Source organism: Erythrolamprus reginae, chromosome 9, assembly GCF_031021105.1.
Source record: "Erythrolamprus reginae isolate rEryReg1 chromosome 9, rEryReg1.hap1, whole genome shotgun sequence".
Lineage (NCBI taxonomy): Eukaryota > Metazoa > Chordata > Lepidosauria > Squamata > Dipsadidae > Erythrolamprus > Erythrolamprus reginae.
Window position 1 is genome coordinate 23,411,651 of NC_091958.1, and position 23,671 is coordinate 23,435,321.

The 23,671-nt window shown below is 44.0% G+C and overlaps 1 protein-coding gene across 2 annotated transcripts in view; it reads left to right on the plus strand.

The window, feature by feature from the left end:
* Positions 1–249: 249 nt before the first annotated feature.
* Positions 250–23,671, plus strand: part of SMPD3 (sphingomyelin phosphodiesterase 3) — a 55,730-nt gene continuing 32,308 nt past the window's right edge. Inside the window, exons 1-3 of one of the 2 annotated variants that reach the window (XM_070760476.1) lie at positions 250–1,065; positions 1,096–1,593; positions 21,013–21,088. In XM_070760476.1, the coding sequence (XP_070616577.1) occupies positions 250–1,065; positions 1,096–1,593; positions 21,013–21,088 (1,390 nt within the window). Of the gene's footprint in view, positions 1,594–21,012; positions 21,089–23,671 lie in introns of both variants that reach the window. The other variant, XM_070760475.1, reaches the window with a different exon arrangement.

Consider the following 23,671-nt stretch of genomic DNA (forward strand, 5'->3'; position numbering starts at 1 on the left):
AGAAATGATACAACCTGAGGCCTCTAGACCTTTGAAGCTCACAGGAATCCTCAGCCCACCTTCTGCTCCTCCTAAATGAAGTTGAGTTGCTGTCCTTCAGAGGATAAATGCTCGTTGCAATCCAGAGAACGTCAACTGCGAGGAGCATGTCCGTTCCCCTTCTTGGCCTGCAAACCCAGATTCTGATGGATGGCGGATGGTGGTGACACCATGTAGATGGTGCTGAAGGGGTGTCTTAACTGAGTTGCAATGGTTTTATACACTTCCCCATTTCCTAACGGCTTTCTTTCTGCACTGCATTCCTTCTCCTGGGGCTTAATCTTCCCATGCTATTGGCTCGGGGACCGGCTCCTGGCTTCTTTTGTGCCTACCACCTACGAGAAACGTCAAAGGGGAGATGACCCGTGCTACTTCCACGCTCTCTGCCTCATCATCACGACTCCCATCTACTTAGCGTTGCTGGTGGTCTCCCTTCCTTTCGCCCTGATTGGCTTCCTGTTATGGTCCCCTCTCCAGTCCGTGAGACATCCATACATTTATTCCAGGCTACAGGACAAAAGCCAGATCAACGGATCCACCTTACTCACCGAGTGGAAGGCGGCCAGCAATGGGAAAAGCTTTTGTTTTAGCAGCGCCAATGTCTGCTTGTTGCCAGACTCCTTGGCGAGATTAAACAATGTTTTCAACACACAGGCCCGAGCGAAGGAAGTTGGGCGAAGGATACGGAATGGGGCCAGTAGGCCCCAAATCAAAATCTACATAGATTCTCCCACCAACACATCAATCAGCGCCGCCAGCTTTAGCAGCCTCGTCTCGCCGCAAGGTGGAGATGGCAATAATCGGGCGGCCAACACGGGCATTAAGAGAACCACGTCCATGGAGTATAAAGGGGACAATGCCGGTTCTAACTATGAAGATGGCAGGGATCCCAAAGCTGGAGGAGATGCTGGTAACGCAGAAGATGGCAACACTTGCATTGTGCGTATAGGTGGTGAGGATAATGGCCACGTTTCAGACCTAGAAGCCGATGGGATGGGCAGCCACATGAATAACAGCAAGGGAGGCGTCAACTGTTCGCCCGAATCGGAAGCTGAGATCCCCAAAGCTCAAACACCCAACCATAAGCAAAAAGAAGGGGATTCTGGAAGCTTGGATAGCTGTACTGCCTCGCGCGAGTCCCTGGTGAAGATGCGCTCTGGAGATGGTCCAGTTGACCAAAGCACCGTCAACAGTAAACTCCTCTACAAGGCCTCGCTTATGAAGAAGACCTCGGTGAAGAAAAAGAAGAATATGGATGAGCTCTTCGACCACGAGATCTCTGCTTTCTTTCCTGCCAACTTGGACTTCCTGTGCTTGCAGGAAGTGTTTGACAAAAGGGCGGCAGAGAAGTTGAAAAATCAGCTGCACCGCTATTTTGAGTACATTCTCTATGACGTTGGAGTCTACAGCTGCCATGGCTGCTGTAGCTTCAAATTTGTGAACAGTGGCCTGCTTTTTGCCAGTCGCTACCCAGTTATGGATGCTGCCTATCACTGTTACCCCAACGGGAAAGGAACAGATGCCTTGTCTTCAAAAGGTGCCCTGTTTCTCAAGGTAAGAGTCTTGGTGTACATTTTTTTTTACTACTGGTTCTGTGGGCATGGATTGGTGGGTGTGGTGTGGCTTGGTGGGCACAACAGGAGAAGGATACTGCAAAATCCTCATTCCTTCCCCACTCCAGGGGAAGTATACTGCAAAATCCCCATTCCCTCCCCACTCTAGGGGAAGGATACTGCAAAATCCTCATTCCTTCCCCACTCCAGGGGAAGGATACTGCAAAATCCCCACTCCATTCCCCCTACTCCAGGGGAAGGTACTGCAAAATCCCCATTCCCTCCTCACTCTAGGGGAAGGATACTACAAAATCCCCATTCCCTCCTCACTGTAGGGGAAGGATACTGCAAAATCCCCATTCCTTCCTCACTCTAGGGGAAGGATACTGCAAAATCCCCATTCCTTCCTCACTCTAGGGGAAGGATACTGCAAAATCCCCATTCCTTCCTCACTGTAGGGGAAGGATACTGCAAAATCCCCATTCCTTCCTCACTCTAGGGGAAGGATACTGCAAAATCCTCATTCCTTCCTCACTGTAGGGGAAGGATACTGCAAAATCCCCATTCCTTCCTCACTCTAGGGGAAGGATACTGCAAAATCCCCATTCTCTCCCCACTCTGTGGCCAGCCAGAGGTAGTATTTGCCAGTTCTCCAAACTACTCAAATTTTCCGCTACTGGTTCATCCAACTATTCAAAATTTCCACTACCAGTTCCTCGGATTATTCAAAATTTCCGCTACTGGTTCTTTGAACTACTCAACATTCCTGCTACTGTTTTCCAGAATCTGTCAGAACCTGCTGGATTTCACCCCTGAAATATCTTGCCATCAATCATAGAAGCTCTCTGGAATTCAGAACTTTGAGAGACTGGATTTACATAACATGTTAGAGGAGGGTTAGAGGATAACATGTTGCAGATGTTGCTTCTTGAGATAGCATGTTGTGGAAATCCAGCTATTTGTTTTAGGATGTTATACAACTCAGGTTCTCACCTTAAGACACAGTATGATTTATTGGGTGGACATAGCATGTTATATGAGCACAGGGATTATGTGTTATGTCAATCCAGTTTTAGGTTTTCAGCCTGTTGTGTGAATCCAACAGAATCTGACAAATAATCCTGCTTTTCTATCTTTTGAATCTTTCTCTCCTTTTACTTGAAAACTCATATTTAGATTCGTCCATAATTTCTATGGTTTTTCAGCTATGTGTGAGTTTCTAACTTCCAGGAACACAATAGCAATCCTGGATATAGCTACGAAACAATTATCTCTTCAATCTCCTTTAACACAGAGCATAAACCCAAGATGGACAAACGTTCTCATATGAATTGTTAATGCAATTTTTAGCTTCTTTCATGGTGCTCTCCGACATGCCTGCCTAGGGAGAATCTCAACCCTCCATGTCAGTGGTTCCCAAACTTCCTAATTCTGTGACCCCCTTAATACAGTTCCTCATGTTATGGTGATCCCCAACCATAAATCTAGCACCAATTCTCCCAACAGAGCTTTAAGCTGATTGGCAGGAAGGTCTGATGGACACCGCGACTGTAAACGCCTGATTGGTCAGATTGTAAAAATATGTTCCAAGGCTCCAGAACAGAAGCTTTAGTTCCTAACACCAGGGGAAATTTGTCTTTTCCCATGATCTTAGGCGACCCCTGTGAAATGGTCGTCCGAACTCTAAAGGGATCCCGACCCCCAAGTTGAGAACCACCGCTCCGGGTCATGGTTGTCCCAACGGTGCTTTTTCAAGAGGCAACTGGACTTTCTGGGTTTTCTTTGAAAACGTTTCACTTCTCATCCAAGAAGCAACATGTAGGGTCTCTTGCTTGGGCAGAGGGTTGGACTAGATGACCTGCAAGTCTCTTCCAACTGTGTTAATCTGCAATGACTGTAATGTTTTAACCTCCATCCCTAATCATCTTTGTTGCTATTCTCTGTACTCTTTCCTCAACATTGCTATTCTGAACTTTGAAGAGAGAATATTCCAAATCGCTGTTTCTCTTTCTCTGATTCTTCCCGACACTAGGAAAACCTCAAAGAGAGCATGATAGAATCGGTTAGAAAGGGGCAGCGGGGAGAATTCTTGGCAAAACTATTTTTTTTTCATCTTCTGGTGCAACGAAAGTGAGAAGAATGAACATTTTCCATCTTCCTTTCATTTCAAGGCTATATCAAAGAAGATCTGATATGTCAGAATATCTCAGTCAAGAGGCAGACATCAAACTTCTCTTTTAAGACAGCCTTAAAATAGAATGAAGGAAGGTACTTTAAAGCAGGTGCTGGTTCTGTTTAGAACATAGACCAGTAATGGCAAACCTTTTTTTCCTCGGGTACCGAAAGAGTGTGGCCGTGCATTATCACATATGCACAGTGATGGGCTACCAAAATTTTTACTACCACACTGTGGGTGTGGCTTATGCATTTTGTTTCAACATCTTTTAGTGCAAATTGGGTGCTCTGGGGTGGAGCTCCAAATTTTGCTATCGGAACTGCGTTCCTGACCGTTCCTGTAGGAGCCCATCACTGCATATGCGCGACTGCCCACACCCATAATTCAATACGCCCCCTGTAGACCCTCTGGAGGCCAGAAATGGCCTGTTTCTCAACTTCTGGTGGGCCGTGTTTCACCCTCCCCAGGTTCCAAAGGCTTCCCTGGAGCCAGGGAGGGTAAAAATGCCCTGCCCCATTCCCCCGGAGGCTCTCTCCATGTGAGCTAAAAATTAGCTGGCCAGCACAAACTTGAACGCTGGAGCTGAGCTAGGGCCAAAGCTCCCATGCCAGCAGATATGGCTCTGCATGCCACCTGTGGCACCCATGTTCGCAATCACTGACATAGACTATCTGAGTTAGAAGGTGTTCTGTTTCTGGTAGAACTTTTATCTATTACAAATAACTCTTACTAAATGCAGTATTTCATAAACCAAGAAACACCATTTTTATTTATCTTCCCTTCCGAATTCACTACAGTTCGTTCTGCCACATTCCTCTTCCTCCCCCTTATCTTTCTTAATTGCATTCCTCATACATTCCTCCCAGTCTTCTCCGTTTAACAAGATTTATTTACTCACAACATGATTCATGAACAGCAGAAACGACTGTAAAATAGCACAGAATGCATTTGCTTGCTTGGAAGCCGAACAGAAAAAAACTTTCATTTTAGCCCTACAACATTGAAACTCCACCCTTCTTCCCCACTGACCCCCTGACGCACCAAATACATCACTACAGTATTTAACCCATTCCTCCCCTTAATATCTTCTTCCAAACACCTGTTCTTTACGTTTTTGGACCCTTCTGAATTTAGGATTGACCCATCGAACATCTGATTCTTCCTCGCTAGATTCTGGACTCATAGCCACATCCTGTGGCTGGCCTCCCACCTGTTCTACTACCTGTAACCCTGGTGCCCACCACTAATTCATAAACACTATCTGTATCAGAGTCCTCAATTTCTTCATCATCCTCCAACTGACCAGGAGTATGTACAACAGAAGGGACCTTGGAAGTCTTGTAGTCCAACCCCCTGCTTAAGCAGGAAACCCTATATCATTTCAGACTAATGGCTGTTTCTTCTTAAAATACTCCAGTGATGGAGCACCCACAACTTCTCTGGGCAAGCCATTCCCTTAGATCAGTGTTTCCCAACCTTGACAACTGGAAGATATCTGGACTTCAACTCCCAGAATTCCCCAGCCAGCATTCGCTGGCTGGGGAATTCTGGGAGTTGAAGTCCAGATATCTTCCAGTTGCCAAGGTTGGGAAACACTGCCTTAGATAATAGTTGTCACTGTCAGGAAATTTGTCCTTAGTTCTAGGTTGGATCTTTCCTTGGTTAATGTCCATCCATTGTTTCTTGCCTTGCCTTTGGGTGCTTTTGGAGAATAGGTTGACTCCCTCTTTTAGTTCTTCGCCATGAAACTTTTACAAGTATGCTTTGAGAATAGGGGAAAAACTGTGAGTGGCAGATGATATTTAAGAGGAGTAAATACTCAGCAGGAACTAAGCTAGCAATTGAAACGTTGGGTGAGGAGGAGAAGGAGGAGGCATCCTGAGCAGAAAGCAAACAAGGAGGACAATTAATTTCTTTTTAAATGCAACCTGTCTTCTGGAGTGATATATTTCAGGAAGATAGGAGAGATGCAGCTTTAGCGTGAATTGCTGGCTCGTAGTTTAGAGCAGTGTTTCCCAACCTTGGCAACTTGAAGATATTTGGACTTCAATTCCCGGAATTCCCCAGCCAGCATGTGCTGGCTGGGGAATTCTGGGAGTTGAAGTCCAAATATCTTCAAGTTCCCAAGGTTGGGAAACACTGGTTTAGAGCAACAAAGGAAGGCAGGGGAGGGAGGAAGAAAAGAAGGATACCGCTAAAATGTTGAACGGAGAGTGTGGGAAATAACCAAACAAATTGTGGGAGTATTAAGAAGGAAGCACAGAGGAAAGGCGATGGGATTTTGTGGCAAGGTCTTAGAATAGCAGCCAGATCTTTTGGATGACATCACATCATTTAACAAGCTGCGACATGGCTTCTTTTGCCAAGAGCTGTTGTGGTTGTAGGCAGGGGTGGGCAGCAGGCAGGATGGGGTGGAATGCAGTTCCACTGGTGGAAATGAAGCTGTGTGCCCAGCTCCAGCTGACTATACTCTTTCTCCTCCTCGGAAAGCAGCAGGGAGACCAGCACCAGCAGGAGTTGCAGGGGGCCCATTTCCTCCCCCCTCTTTTCTCAACAGCTGATCGGCACCCATTCGCCTTGCTACCCAGCCTGAGGCAGGGGGCGAGCCAGGAAGGAGAGCGTGGAAACGCAAAGCAAATTGTCACCCCAGAGAGCAACACTGGTGACATTGTAAGTCGAGGACTTAACAGTTCACTTGAATGATGATGATCGTTCAAGCCACTCCCACCTGGTCACATGGCCAGCAAGCCACTCCTACCCAGTCACATGACCATCAAGCCACACCCACAGTATCAGTAAAAATTTTGGCTACCCATTACTGGTTGTAGGCCACAAAAACATACGAAGCATCCACAAATTTCTCACCTTGGTTAACATGTGATTTATGATTATTGGCCACCCAAATACACCTGCCTAAGATGAGCACTTACAGAAATTGAATCACTAAAATAATAGAATAGCGGAGTTAGAAGGAACCTTGGAGATCTTCCAATCCAACTCCCTGCCCATGGCAGGAGATCCTATATCACTGATGGCGAACCTTTTGGTTTACATGCCAAAAGGGTGTGAATGTGTGTGTGTGTGTGCACACACACCCGCACGGCCCCTGCCCATGTGCATAATCCTCCCATCCCAGCATGTGTGCACAGGCCTCACCAAAGCCTGGGATGGTGAAAAAACTGCAGGTTCGGAAAAACAGACTTCTGTTTTGCCCATTGTGCTGTTTTTTGCAGTCTGGAGGGTTCAGTGCAAAAAAATAGCTCAACGGACAAACAGAAAATGCACTTTATTAATTATTAACATGCTCTGATGCTAAAGAGTTAGATGTTCTGCTCCTCCTCCCTCCCCGAAAAGAACTCTGTTCCAACTGCCAGTGGGCATGGGCAGCATGTGACTCATCGGGCCTGCAGGCTGGGAGTTTAGACATTCTGCTCTATGCTAAGGAGTTCAGTTTTGTAGCAAAGCACAGGTAACCAGATACCGTAGTTTTAGATATAGTCCTATGGGATTGGGCGGCATATAAATCAAATACAGTGGTCCCTCGATCATCGCGAGGGTTCCGTTCCAGGACCCCAAGCGATGATCGATTTTTCGCGAAGTAGCGGTGCGGAAGTAAAAACACCATCTGCGCATGTGCAGATGGTGTTTTTACTTCCACCGCCGCCCGCCCTTCGCCCGCCCACCCCGTTGCTTGCGCCTGGGGTTTCCCCGCGCGCGTGCCGCCCGCCCGCCCACGCTGTTGCTGGGGCCGCTTCCCAGCTGGGGAGCGGAGCTGGGGTTTCCCCAAGCGCACGCGCGTTGCTGGGGCCGCTTCCCAGCTGGGGAGCGGAGCTGGGGTTTCCCCAAGCGCGCGCGCGTTGCTGGGGCCGCTTCCCAGCTGGGGAGCGGAGCTGGGGTTTCCCCAAGCGCGCGCGCGTTGCTGGGGCCGCTTCCCAGCTGGGGAGCGGAGCTGGGGTTTCCCCAAGCGCGCGCGCGTTGCTGGGGCCGCTTCCCAGCTGGGGAGCGGAGCTGGGGTTTCCCCAAGCGCGCGCGCGTTGCTGGGGCCGCTTCCCAGCTGGGGAGCGGAGCTGGGGTTTCCCCAAGCGCGCGCGCGTTGCTGGGGCCGCTTCCCAGCTGGGGAGCGGAGCTGGGGTTTCCCCAAGCGCGCGCGCGTTGCTGGGGCCGCTTCCCAGCTGGGGAGCGGAGCTGGGGTTTCCCCAAGCGCGCGCGCGTTGCTGGGGCCGCTTCCCAGCTGGGGAGCGGAGCTGGGGTTTCCCCGCGCGTGCCGCCCGCCCGCCCACGCCGTTGCTCGCGCCGCCGCTGGGGTCTTACCGGGGCAAGAGGGGGAAGACCCAGGGAAGCCGCCCAGCTTCCCAGCTGGGGAGCGGAGCTGGGGTGTCCCCGCGCGTGCCGCCCGCCCGCCCACGCCGTTGCTCGCGCCGCCGCTGGGGTCTTACCGGGGCAAGAGGGGGAAGACCCAGGGAAGCCGCCCAGCTTCCCAGCTGGGGAACTCCACCATCTACGCATGCGTGGCCATAGAAAAAGGCACGCATGCGCAGATGGTGGAGTTTACTTCCGGGTTCAAAACTCGCGAAATAGCCCTTTCGCGATGCTCGAGGACGCGAAACTCGAGGGTTCACTGTACAGTAATAATATTTTGACTAGTTGATTGTGAGATACCAAGGGTGAGTCATTGCAAGTTATTTTACTAGATGGGTTCCCCCAAACTCGCTGAGAAATTTACTTGAGAATTTCACCTGTTGGTCCATTCCTCAGATAAATAACTTGAGGAATTAGCCAACAGGGTTATCTGGGGTCAGATATATGTAATATTAAAACCCTCTGTACCTGGTTATAAAAATATAGTGAATTAATTCTGTAATCCATGCATGACATCCCAGAGCTACTGTTCGAAGCATCTGCTTCAGTTTACTGAATGATTGGGTTGGTCCCTTGTGAAGTTATGACTCAGCCAGTGAAACTGTCCAAATGGAAGAAGCTGAGAAAAGTTTTTTTTTAAAAGATATTAACAGAAGGTACAATTTTTCCCTCCTAAACAAGATCATCTCACTCACGAAAAAAAAGTTTTATTTTTAATTCAAGTGGGTGATTGAAAAAAAAAATTAGGAACTCATCAATTGGATAGATTTCATCCTATTCCCAGTAGAAAGAGTTTCAGATAGTAACAAAAATATCACTGGTAGAATCAATTGAGTAGGGGCACCAAGGAGAATTTATTGTTGGTCTATCTAATAACTGAAATCCAACCAACCAAGTAAGTAAATAAGTAAGTAAGTAAATAAAAAACTAAGGTTTTATCAGGCTTCAAGAAAAGCTGGTAGAAAGCTTTTATTTTAATCTGGTCTGCATCTCCAGACTGTGGTTGGTGCTCAAATCTCTGGCCCCCTTTCAATATTTTTGTGCATGTAGACGATCCCAGATAACACTTATGTATTTTATTCAAGGCTATCTCCACATTCTAAGCCAGTATTTTTCAAACTTTAATATGTTTGGACTTCAATGCTGGGAATTCCTGCAAGGATATTCTGGGAGTTGAAGTCCACACATCTTAAAGTTGCCTTATTTGAAAGAGACTAGACTAAATCTTGTATCTATACTGTAGCCATAGCATCATAGCTATTTACCCGAGGGCGGAGAGGGAGGGAGGGAGAGGAGGAGGAGGAAAGAAAGAAAGAAAGAAAGATGAAAGGAAGGAAGGCAGGAAGGAAGGAAGAAGGAAAGAAAGAAAGAAAAGAAGGAAGAAGAAAGGAAGGAAAGAAGGAAGGAAGGAAAGAAAGGAAGGAAAGAAGGAAGGAAGAGAAAGGAAGGAAGGAAGGAAGGAAAGAAAGAAAAGAAGGAAGAAGAAAGGAAAGAAGGAAGGAAAGAAAGAAAGAAAGAAAGAAAGAAAGAAAGAACTTTGTAAGTGCAACTTCTCCAACCCAGCACTTTCCAGATATTTCATGGCTCAAATTCCCATTGACTGAGGAATTCCAAGAGTTGGAGCTTCTGTATTTCTAAAACTTTCCAACTGTAGAGACTTGATGCAGGCAATTGCTGTGGTATTATTGATTAAGATCTAGATCAATGGTTCCCAACGTGGGGCCCATGCCCCACAGGGTGGCAATTTGATTTTTAATGGGGGCAATTGAAACCTTGTTTAAACCAAGTTAATGGCATTTTAGGTTTTCTCCATATGAGTAGGAGTTCACTTTTTCAATAGCAAGAATATATGTCACCGGGGTGGGGGGGAATCAGGATTTTAGAAATGCTTAGGTGGGGCATGGCCCACCCTACGCAACTAGACTTACAATCCTAGGTTTAGAAAGCTTAGAACTATGTTGCCTTAAACACGACCTAAGCATAGCCCATAAAATCATCTGCTACAATGTCCTTCCTGTCAACGACTACTTCAGCTTCAACCGCAACAACACACGAGCACACAACAGATACAAACTTAAAGTAAACTGCTCTGAACTCGATTGCAGGAAATATGACATTAGTAACCAAGTAGTTGATGCATGGAACTCACTACTTGATTCTGTAGTATCATCAGCTAACCCCCAAAACTTTACCCTTAGACTATCCACTGTTGACCTCTCCCGATTCCTAAGAGGTCAGTAAGGGGTGTGCATAAGTGCACCAGCGTGCCTTCCATCCCTTATGTTTATCATGTATATAAATATCATTATATCTTTGTATACCACCAATACATACTTGACAAAATAAATAAATAAATAAAATAAATAGAACCACTGATCTAAATGTATTCCTCCACTCTGAGACTATAACCTGGAGATTCAATTGAAAAAACACCATGTGAATATCAAAAGTAGCATCAAAGCAGGCTGCCGTATATCAACAGGGCAACTTTTTCAAAGAGGAAAACAGTCGAAAACTCCACGGGTGATGGGATAGATCTCACTTAAAGATCAAACAATTGGCTCTCTTATACAGAAACAGAGACAAACTGACCCACCAAAGTTTCAAACTTTTGCAGCTACCCCGGGCCCATCTTTGGTGGACTTGTCAGCTTCTAAAAACAAGTGTTCTGCATTAGGCCTAGGCAGTAATCTAAATATTTTATAATCCACAGGATGCCTCTGCTAATGCAAGCCTTGGCCGGAATCCACCCTTCCTGGCTGCATTTAGAGATCTTCATCAGCTCAGCATGTTTCATATTGTCTACATTTCTAGTCATCTCCAACTAGGAGGGAATAAATAGGGAAGGGAAAACTAGGAAGAAGCATTTCTGGCTTTCTGTTATTAAGTAGAGCAAGAAAAATGGCTTTAATAATAATGCTGTTTGCTTTGTTGGGTAAATTGGGTATATCTAGTCCAGGAGTAGGCAAAGTTGGCTCTTCTATGACATGTGGACTTCAACTCCCAGAATTCCCGACCTAACATGATTGGCTCAGGAATTCTGGGAATTGAAGTCCACAAGTCATAGAAGAGCCAACTTTGCTTACCCCTGGTCTAGTCTAATGAAAAGAAGGACTAGGGGAGAGATGATGGCAGTGTTCCGATATCTCAGGGGTTGCCACAAAGAAGAGGGAGTCAAGCTATTCTCCAAAGCAGCTGAAGGTAGAACAAGAAGCAATGGGTGGAAACGAATCAAGGAGAGAAGCAACCTAGAACTATGGATACATTTCCTAACAGTGAAAACAATTAATCAGTGGATTGGGTTGCCTACGTAAGTTGTGGTTGCTTCATCACTAGAGGTTTTTAAAAAGAAATTGGACAGCCATTTGGCAGAGGTCAGTAAGGGGCGTGCATAAGTGCACCAGTGTGCCTTCCGTCCCCTATCCTAATGTTTCTCTTTTACTAGTACCATGGATATAAATATTATTATTTCTTTGTATGCCACCAATACGTACTTGACAAAATAAATAAAATAAAATAAAATAAAATAATAAAATAAATAAAATAAAATAAAATAAAATAAATAAAATAAAATAAAATAAATAATAAAATAAAATAAAATAAAATAAAATAATAAAATAAATACCTTTGCAGGCAGCCATCATTGCCAGCTCACAAGCTGGCACTCTGATGACCCCTGTTCAGGATCAGATCTACAGACCAACCAGCCACAATTACAAACTCCTTATGGTTTGGTGGCAACAAGATGGAATTCTAACATTGTCTCTTCCACCCATTATTATGCTATCCAGTGGTGGGTTACTCCCAGTTCAGACCGGTTTGGGTGAACTGGTAGTTCTGACAATCAGCTGGTCCTGCCCCTGCCCTATTGTGTCCTATATTTCCTTCTTTATGGCTCAGTTGATTCGCTGATTTCCACGCCTCCACTGTTCTACCAGGGTCGCTCAGAAAATAATGCACCACAATTTTTTTCTTTAACAATTATTTATTGAGCACAATAAATACACAGGAAAGAATGATGTTTCTTCTATACTCCCTATTTTTCCACGTAATCTCCGTCCCGTTCTATGGCCTTCCTCCAGGAAGACACAAGGGTGGGTATGCCCTGTCGGTATCACACCTTGTTCTAACGGCCTCACTCTCTGTTCTTCTGTTCTGTTCTTCTAAAGGCCTCACTCTCTATGCCCAGCAACTAACCGTACTTCTGTCGACTGCAGATTTTCCATAAACTGTACACAAACATTTGTGAATGTTCCCAACAGTTTCTTTCTTCGTGGTGAGAAATTCAATGACAACACGCTTCTTGTAACGTACATCACTTACAGACGCTATTTTGAAGCACTGCTGCAGCTATGCTATCTGTCTGAAGAAATGCAAAATTTACACATGCACTCCTGACTACTCAAATAATGTACAGTGGTACCTCTTCTTAAGAACTTAATTTGTTCCATGACCAGGTTCTTAAGTAGAAAGGTTTGTAAGCAATGTACCCTCTAATTTTTTTTCGGTGTGGGCGGAAAAGTATAGTGTTTGGGACTGGGCGGCATAGAAGAATAAATAAATAAATAAATAAATAAGAAAAAAATCCCTTCTTTTTTATTAAAAGAAATTAATAATTTAAAAAACCCAAAATCCATTACTATTAAAACTAAATCAACCAGCAAAACCAAAAACATAACTATTAATAAAAACAGGTGAGGGCTGTTATTATTTAAGTGCTTTTACCATATGCTTTAAATCAAGAGTCACTTCTCTCTCTGTTTTTCTCTCTTTCCTGTCATTCTCTGCCTCAATCATTTTCTCATTTCTCTTTTCTCCCCTTTTTTCTATCATTTCGCTCTATCTCTTCCTTCCACTCTTCTCTCTCTCTCTTCCTGCCTCTCATCTCTCTCTTGCTTTCTCTCTCTCTCTTTCCCTCTCCCCCCTCTTTCTCTCTCTTTTTCTCACTTTCTCTCTCGTTTTCTTTCTCTCTCACTCACTCTTTCTCTCTTGTTTTCTTTCTCACACTTTCTCTCTCTTGTTCTCCCTCTGTTGCTATCTCTTTCTCTTCCCCCTTTCTCTCTCTCTCTTTCTCACTTTCTATCTTGCTGTCTGTTGCTCTCACTCTCTCTCGTTCTCTCTCCGTTCTTCTCAGCAGAGGCCGGCGAAGGTGATATTCAATGTCGGGGGGGCACGGGCGTTTGCGCATGCTCCAAATCCCCCTGCTAGCCCCCCGGAACATTCAAAATAAGAAAAGCCTTCGCCGGCGAAGGCTTTTCTTATTTTGAATATTCCGAGTGGGCTAGCAGGGGGATAGGGAGCGCGCGCAACCGCTCGCGCGCCCCCGACATTGAATATCACCTTCACCGGCCTCCGCTGAGAGAATGCCTGCTCCGCCTCTCCTGCAATCCCCTTGCCGAGAGCCCGGGCTGAAAGTGCTCTCGGCAAAGGTGAGATGGGCAGGGTGTGTGTTCCGGGTGCGGGAGGAGCCGCGCCGAAAGGCAGGAGGCGGCGGAGGAGCAGAGGGGGCGGGCGGGGGCAGCGCCAAAAGGCCAAGGGGCCAGAGGAACTGTGGGGTGGCAGGGGCGGCCGCGGCTCCCTTCCCTTCTGCTGCCGGCGCCTCCCCGCGCCCCCCCCCCGCGGGCTGGCATGGGGATGGGGAGCGCGCGGCCATGAAAAAGGCTGCACGGGGGTGTATTTTGGGGTGCGCAGCTTTCGGGGAACGGTGTTTGTAAGTAGAAGCAATTTTCCCATAGGAATCAATGTAAAAGCAAATAATGTGTGCAAACCCATTAGGAAAGAAATAAAAGCTCGGAATTTGGGTGGGAAGAGGAGGAGGAAGAGGAGGAGGACAGTCGCTGCCCAGAGCAAAGGGAGCATTTCTTTTCTCTGGGTTTTATTCCCTCTCCAAGTGCCCAGAGAAAGGAAAATGCTTCATTCGCTCTGGACTGCCAAAGCCTCCTTAAGCACCACCAAAAGACTTCCTCTGGCAGCCCAGAAAAGTCCGAGATGGCCGGGATTAAAGGGGGAATGGCAGGAAACTGGACAAGCCTTCATGCCGCTCTCAAATTTCCTGGGAAATTTTTCTGGGCTCGGGTTCTTAAGTAGAAAATGGTTCTTAAGAAGAGACAAAAAAATATTGAACACCCGGTTCTTATTTAGAGGCGTTCTTAAGTAGAGGTACCACTGTATATCTAAAAGATCCAGGACATTTCTTGGGCTGGAAACACTTATTCCTGTTCATCCACACATAGGGCATCAGATTTGGTTGTGCCAAACCTGCTGAAATCTCACCTTCAGTATCTTTGTTGAGTATTGTCTTCTGAACGTCTCACCTTTGACAGCTAATCCCCCCACCCCAAGATTCATCTCCCACCCATCTCGTAACCCCCAATTTCCACAAAAGGAGGCTGTTTACCAGGCATTCCAAACCGAATGGGTTTGGAAAGCAACTGGCCAACGTTTGCATCTCTTCCCATTAACATTTCATACTTACATTTCATTCTGTTTTTAACATGTTTAAATAATAGATCAATTTAGCCTAACTAACAGGGCAGCTTTATAAAGCACAAGAGGTCTCGGCAAGCAAGCATGCCAAACTCATTTTAAAAAAACGGATTTTTGCAAATCTTGTTTAGACCCAGTTTGAAGCCAATAATGTGGGGGGCACTCGGCATAGAAGCAGGGAAGGCAAAAGAAAACATTTCAAAAGGCTTTAGGTTGGAAATGGCTTTTCTTGTTTAGTTGGTGCCGTAATGGATTTGCCACACAACTCTCCCAAAAGGCTATGCTTGCCTCACTCGGCTCCCACTGTGCAGCTTTGCTCCCGAAATATGCATCCTGCAGACTGCCTCCTTTGTAAAGTTACAATCCCTGGAATACCAGAACAACCTGGAGGATGAAAATGTACGCAAAAACCAAGCTCTATACATTAAATTAAATGTGATGCAAAGCACCGTGCATGCTGTTGCATCCTGTTTAAACATAGAGTCATATGGCTGGAAGGAATTTTGTAAGGTCTACTAGTTCAACTCCCTGCTCGAGATAGGAGACCTTATGCCATTACGTGAAGTGTTAATACCACTTTATAAGGTCTTGGTAAGGCCACGCTTGGAAGACTGCATTCAGTTTTGGTCGCCACGATGCAAAAAGGATATTGAGACTCTAGAAAAAGTGCAGAGAAGAGCAACAAAGATGATTAGGGGACTGGAGGCTAAAACATAGGAAGAACGTTGCAGGAACTGGACATGGCTAGTTTAAGGAAAAGAAGAACCAGGGGAGAGAGGATAGCAGTCTTCCAATATCTCAGGGGTTACCACAAAGAAGAAGGAGTCAAACTTTTCTCCAAAGCACATGAGGGTAGAACAAGAAGCAATGGGTAGAAAACTAAACAAGGAGAGAAGTAACTTAGAACTAAGGAGAAATTCCCTGACAGTTAGAACAGTTGATCAGTGGAACAGCTTGCTTCCAGAAGTTGTGAATGCCCCAACACTGGAAGTTTTTAAGCAGATGTTGGATAACCATCTGTCTGAAGTAGTATAGGGTTTCCTGCCTAAGCAGGGGGTTGGACTAGATGACCTCCAAGGTCCCTTCCAACTCTGTTGTTATTATTATTATTATTATTTAGCTCAAATGGTTGTCTGGTCTATTTCTGAAAACCTCCAGCAACGGAACACCCACAACTCTGGGAGCCGAGCTGTTCTATTGATTAATTGTTCTCATTGTCAGAAAATTTCTCCTAACTTCTAGGCTGGATCTCTCCTTAATAAGCTTCCACCCAATTACTTCTTGTCCTGCCCTGTGGTGTTTTGGAGAATAAGTCAATCTCTCCTCTTCTCCATGACAGCCCCTCAAGGACTGGAAGATAATTATCATGCTCCTCCTTCATCCGTCTCTTTGATAGCTAGACATACCCTAGTTTCCTCAACCGTTCATTGATAAAGATGACAAAGACCTAATTGATGCCAAGATTATTCTTGGCTTAAATTTGTAAGGTAAGAACAAACAACTATTTTGTTTGATTATCATGGAAAATGACCCCCTGTGCCCCATTTTGGGCCTAACAGGCCTCCCTGAAGCCTTGAGAGGCCAGAAACAGCCTTATTTCCTGAGTTCCAATGGGCCCAGTAGGCCTATTTTTTTGCCCTCCCCAGGCTTCTGGGGAGCCTGGGATGGACAAAAACAGGCTCTCTTGCCCCTCTGGAGGCCAAAAATGTCCTCCCAGACCCTCCATGTGAGCCCTGTACTTACCTGGCATCCAAAACTGTCTGCATGAAGACTCATGGGAGGGGAGGGATGGTGTGGGCAGGGCCAGCCAGAATTCATCTGGCTGGCATGCACATGCATGCTGGAGCTGAGCTAGGGCCACTGCTCACATGCCCACATATATGGCTCCGCATTGCCACCTGTGGCACACATGCCACAGGTTCTCCATCATGGTATTAAACATAGAGGGAGACAATCTTGGTTGTAGATGAGAGAATTTCACTGAATGAAAGGGATGAGTCAATCAAGTCCCAAGCCCCTACATTGTTTTAAATGTTTGGGTTACGCTTGAAGATCCCTCTTTTTAGAAGAAAAAACTGAAGAAGGGCAAAGATGGTGATTATAATTCATTAAGTCATTTTTGATTCTATGACTTCTAGACAGATTTCATCCATGACAGTATCTCCTCCCCTGGTCCTTCAGGTCTTCCTATAGTGTATTGATCATCTCCCTAACTGCTTGTTGTCCTCTTCTTCTCTTTCCTACCACCTTTGCAAGCTTCAGGGTCTTCTCCAGAGAACCAGATCTTCACGTATCTGCTGTAGGATATCTTAAGCTTGGTCATTGATACATCATATGAAAACTCTGGATTTATTGGTTCAATGATCTGTTTTCTTGGGATCCACAGTATTCTCAGGAATCTCTTCCAACACCAAAGTTCAATAGCATCAATTCTCTTCCTGTTCCACTAAGTCAAAGTCCAACTTTCACCTCCATAGAGCATCATGACTTGGATGATTCTGATCTTTTAGGATCATATGAAGCATTGCATTAATCTAAAAACAAAAAAATCTCACGAGATTGATCCCTAAAACTTGCCTTGAATTTCTCAGTGCAAGATTGAAGCTATCTCTCTATTGACAAAGCCCAAAAGACGTTCCAAATATTGTGATAAAATTTCAGAACAGTCCATAATACAATTTTTTCCTATGCCAGAGCGTTTTTCCCTGGTGCCTAAAAATAAAATTGCCATCTCATATTACTGTTCCAAAGTCAATCTATTACTGTGTCGTTTTGCGGTTGTTTGATTTTTAAGTGGGGATAGGGAGGGAAACCAGATGAAAGCTGTGCAACAATAGTGGCAAATTCTCAGAGAATCTGATTGCAGAATTAAATCCAGACTATCCAGGGAAATTTTACATAGAGAAAAAAAAAACTCAAGTGGGGAAATATTATTGGATTGAATTTATTAACACAGGAGTTGGTTTTTCTAAGTGCTACCGGGGACAGAGGGGTAAAATTCAGTATGGGCAATTTTTTTACTTCTATACTGTCAGATTTTCCCCACCACTGGCCCCCTGGATATATTAAGACTACATATCCTATAATTCACACCCAAGTGAGTAGATGTAGAAGAAGAGCAGGCAAGTTGGGAGTGGGAGTTAAAGGCATCATCAGTTTAGAGTCCTTGCATTGCTACAAGGAATTCAAGTCCAAATCCCTCTCCCTTGAATTCTGTTGTCCCTCATCTAGCACCAATTCAATGTTGAGCATTAGTTCCCAGATTCTTGTGAATAAAGAATCATTTATACTACATTCAACACGAATGGTCCTGATCCTTTGCATCTGACAGTAAACGGGAACTGCAACATGACTGCTGTACGAAGACAAGATAAGACTAATTCCAGCTTCGTGCCCTTGTTTATGCCTCCTTGGTGTAGCTTTGAACTGAAAGAATAGAACAGAATAGAATAGAATTCTTTATTGGCCAAGGAATTTGTCTTTGGTGCATATGCTCTCAGTGTACGTAAAAGAAAACATTTGTCAAGAATCATAAGGTACAACATTTAATGGTTGTCATACTGGTCAAATAAGCAATGAGGAAACAATATGAATAAAAATCTTAAGGATACAAGCAACAAGTTACAGTCACACAGCCATAAGTGGGAGGAAATGGGTGATAAGATGGATGAGAAAAAACTACTAGTAATAATAGTGAAGACTTAGTGAATAGTTTGACAGTGTTGAGGGAATTATTTGTTTAGCAGAGTGATGGTGTTCGGGGGGAAAACCGTTCTTGTGTCTAGTTGTCTTGGTGTGTGCAGTGCTCTGTAATCAGAATAACAGAATTGGAAGAGATCTTTGAGGTCTTCAAATCATCCCCCCTGCTCAAGCAGGAAATGCCATACCATCTCAGAGATTGTCCAATCTCTTCTTAAAAGCCTCCAGTGGAGGTGAGCCGTTCCACTGATGGATTGTTCCAACTGTCAGGAAATTCCACATTAGCTCTAAATTGTTTTTTTCCTTGATTAATTTCCATCCATTGCTTCTTGTCCTGCCTTTAGGTGCTTTGGAGAATAGGTTGACTCCCTCTTCTTTGTGGCAGCCCCTGAAATATTGGAGCACTGCTATCATGTCTCCCCTGGTCCTTTTTCTTCATTAAAATGCCCAATTCCTGCAACCGTTCTTCATATGTTTTAGCCTCCAGGCCCCTATTCATCTTTGTTGCTGTTCTCCGTACTCTTTCAAGAGTCTAAACATGTTTTTTTTATATCAGGGTAACCAAAGAATAGAAGAATAGAATAGAATTTTATTGGCCAAGTGTGATTGGACACACAAGGAATTTGTCTTGGTGCATATGCTCTCAGGGTACATAAAATAAAATATACATTTGTCAAGAATCATGTGGTACAACACTTAATGATTGTCATAGGGGTCAAATAAGCAATGAAGAAGCAATATGAATAAAAATCTTAGGATATAAGCAACAAGTTACAGTCATACAGTCAACATGGGAGGAAATGGATGATAGGAATGATGAGAAAAACTAGTAGAAGTGCAGATTTAGTAGAAAGTCTGACAGCGTTGAGGGAATTATTTGTTTAGTAGAGTGATGGCGTTCAGGGGGGGGAAAAGCTGCCATTTTAAAATTCCCACAATCTCCTTGTAGAGAAAGATCCAGAGCATTCTTGGAAGTTATACCATGGCAGGGATTGTGTGTGAAAGTCTAAAACATTTCTGTTCTGGCAAATTCAAATAAGAGCCAGAGGGCCTTACTAAAGTCTTTGCAGCTGCCAGAGGGCATAAATGCTGAAGCTAGTTGTAAAAAGGCATATCTGATGTCAAGACCATTTATTACTTATGGGCTCTGCTACCTCAATCCTCTCCAAAGTGAAATTAAACCAAACCAAAAGCCAAATGTCTATTATGTGCAAATCTAGAGGAAAAAAGATTTCCCTTATGACAGGATCACTTTTCACCATAATCTTTTTATTATCATTATTATTCCCTCTTGGCACCCTACCGAAAGTTATCAAATGTTGAAGCGCTGCCTTGCGATCCTTTTCTGGAAAATTGGCAGTTGTTTGTAAATAGTTAATTGTATGGCTGTTAACTCCCTTTTTAACTTGTAAACATAGTCCTTCTTTTAAAAACAAAACAAAACTCTTTTTGCACAGAAGATGAAGTTGTAGGAAAATATTGAGAAAAGAAGATGCTATTTTTTAAAGGAGACAAATGTTCCCACATATTTTAAAACCATTAATTTCGGAGACATCTATTCCCTTGCTTATGTTTTCCTCATTTAGATAATCCAACCTCTCTCTCTACATATGTGTGTGTGTGTGTGTGTGTGTGTGTAACATATTTTTGCTGATAAATGAAAAGGAAGGGAGAGTAGTATAGATCTATTTCAAGCTATTTTGCTCTCATGAGGTAGCCATACCCTTACTGAGATTTGAACCTTATATACTGATATGTTCTGTCAGGCTCTCTGGTAGACTCCCTCTCACAAATTCACAGGTACAAATTTCAGACACACACACGTTTGAAAATTCAAAACAATGTTCTTTATAATGAAAATTCACTTAAACTAAGCCCTCTTTTGGTATAGCAAAGAGCACTCGTCTCCAAACAAACTGGTAATTTGTACAAGTCCCTTATCAGTTCTGTGATACTTAGCTTGCAGCTGTGAGGCAATTCACAGTCCTTCTTCTTTCACAAAGTGAAACACACTTTGTTCTGGTTTAGTTTCAAAGCAGGGAAAAATCAGCACACAAAAGGTCAAAGTCAGTAAAGCAGTCACAAAACACCACGATCAGATAATCATCCACAATGGCTAAACCCACAGGCTGCTCTTTATAGCAGCCTCACTAATTACCACAGCCCCACCCAACCACAGGTGGCCTCATTTTCTTTGATAATAATCTCTCAGTTGTTGTTGCCTATGCATCGCTCTCCTCATGCGTGGCTGTATCATTAACTCTTGTTCTGAATCCAAGGAGGAGCTAGATAATTGATCTCCTTCTGAGCTGTCTGCCCCACTCTCCTCCTCCCTGTCACTCATGTCTTCTTGGTCAGAGGAGCCTTCATCAGCAGATTCCGTTGGGGGCAAAACAGGCCTGCAGCATGTGGATGTCTCCCCACATCCACAGTCCTTGGGGCAGGAGCTGGGCCAGGGCTAACCACAACACCGATATATGTTTTTCTGGAAGAAATTTGGTGATGTAAACCAATCTAGGATAATGCTATTTTTCTGTGTGGGTCTATCTTGAGGATGTAAAATGTAAAACATTTGAAACATCACTTGTATTTCATCATTGGGTTTTGAGGTTACATGGAGACCAAATGTCTTACTAACTATTCATTTTCATTCATTCTCTCTCTCTCCCTCCCTCCCTACCCCTGTCTCTCTTCTTCCAGGTGCAAGTGGGAAGTACACCTCAGGACCAAAGAATTGTGGGATACATTTCCTGCACCCACTTGCAAGCTCTGGCAGGTATGGATTTCTTCTTTCAATCATCCTTACGTTGTATGGGAAACTTTCTATGGTTTTGACTCCATCTGTGGAAAGCAGGTTGGATCATTCCTCCTTGGACAATCTCCTATCAATGCCACACGTTTTGAAAATAAAAATGTTGCATGCAGGGTTAGGCCAAAGTTCAACGCTCTGTGGAACAAAGACACCAAGTTAAGCAGCAGCAACTACTCAACCTTAACTAGTCTGGAAAGCTAAGCCGAAATCTTCTTGCTCTCCATCTCTCTCACCTTTCAAAATCAAATTCTGTTTCATGAAACTGAGGTCAGGTAAAAGTATTGCAGGATAATTTTTCTGCATGCCATTAATATATATTCAGTGTCAGTGAAGGGCTGCAAAAAAAATTTACTATCACACTGTGGGCGTGGCTTATTTTGAGGGTGTGGCTTGCCAACCATGTGATCAGGTGGGAGTGGCTTGGTGATCATGTGACCGAGGTGGCTTAAAGGTCATGTGACTGGCTTAAAGATGGCCAACTTGATGTCACTCACATCAAGGGTTAGGGCGCCTGGCCTCTCCTCGCCTCAAAGAGACACAATTTCCCTATCTATTTACTATTACTGAACATCCAAAATATACTATTTAATCCTATGTATATATGCCACATGTGTACATAGATATTACACACAGGCACACAAAAATATACATTATCTACTATATAAACTGTATGTACACACACACATGCACAGCTCTTGTAAAATTATACACATTCAACCTCATTTACTGCGATAGGAAAAACATACCCAGAGCCCAGAAGGGGGGCGGGGTTCATAATTTTTCTACCGGTTCTGTGTACTGACCGTACCCGTAGGGGCCCATCACTGTTCAGTGTGCTTTAACAATGTAGAGCGATGTAAAAATGAGATGGAGGAACATAGGACATGAAATCAGAGTTGGGAGAGACCTTGGAATCTTCTAGTTCAAATACCTCATCAAGCCTCCAGTGATGGAGCATCCACAACTTTTGAAAGAAAGCTGTTGCACTGTTTTATTGTTCTCATTGTTAGGACATTTCTCCTTGGTTGTAGGTTGCTTCTCTCTCTGGTTAGTTTCCATCCCTTGTTTCTCAACTTGCCTTTTGGTAGAGTAAAGTAGAGTAGTGTCGAATAGAACAGAACATAATTTTTAATTGGCCAAGTGTGATTGGACACACAAGGAATTTTGTCTTTGCTGCATATATGCTCTCAGTGTACATAAAAGAAAATATATATTTGTTAAGAATCATGAGGTACAACACTTAATTATTGTCATGGGCTCAAATAAGCAATGAGGAAACAATCAATATTAATAAAAATCTTAAGGATACAAGCAACAAGTTACAGTCACACAGTATAAGTGGAAGGAAATAGATGATAGGAATGATGAGAAATAATATAATAATAATGGTAATAGTAGTGCAGACTTAGTAAATAGTTTGACAGTGTTGAGGGAAATATTTATTTAGCAGAGTGATGGCATTTGGGAAAAGACTGTTCTTGTGTCTAGTTGTCTCGGTGTGCAGGGTTCTGTAGCAATTTTTTTTGAGGGTAGGACTTGAAACAGTTTGTGTCCAGGATGTGAGGGGTCAGTAAATATTTTCACAACCCTCTTTTTGATTCGTGCAATATACAGGTTCTCAATGGAAGGCAGGTTGGCAGCAATTGTTTTTTCTGCAGTTCTGATTCTCCTCTGAAGTTATCTTTTGGGAAGATAACTGATGGATGGGCAGAGTACCTCCGGAACCGCCTGCTACCGCACGAATCCCAGCGACCGATAAGGTCCCACAGAGTTGGCCTTCTCTGGGTCCCGTTGACTAAACAATGGGAAGAGCCTTCTCTGTGGTGGCCCTGGCCCTCTGGAATCAACTCCCCCCGGAGATTAGAATTGCCCCCACCCTCCCTGTCTTTCGTAAACTACTCAAGACTCACTTATACCGCCAGGCATGGGGGAGTTGAGACACCTTTCCCCCAGGCTCTTTTATACTTTGTTTTATGTTTGGTATGAATGTATTGTTTGGTTTTTGAAATAATGATAGGGTTTTATATGTTTTTTAATACAGTATTAGATTTGTTCTCCTATTGTTTTTATTATTGTTGTGAGCCGCCCCAAGTCTTCAGAGAGGGGCAGCCTACAAATCTAATAAATAACAATAACAACAACAACAACAATAATAATAATAATAATTTATTATTATTATTATTATTATTATTATTATTATTATTATTATTATTATTATATGCTCAAATGCAATGAGATATGAATAAAAAAATCCAGGGAGCCTCAAAAATTTATAATCTGGCCTTGGCTTTCTTCAGTGGCTTTGGAAATTAGTCTTCGGTGTCTAGCGTGGCTGATCCTAACATATTATCCGGGTTCCAAATAGCATTCAAACTTAAATCAGAGTCCAAGGCAAAGACTTCCTCAAAGTTTCAATTTATTGCCAAAGCCATGTTGGCACATCCGAAGTAAACCTTAATCTGACACTCCCAAAGCTCCCCACCCAGTTGAAAGTCCACACCCTTGTCCCCCGCCCCCAAAGCCATCACGTTGCCCACTCAGGTCCTG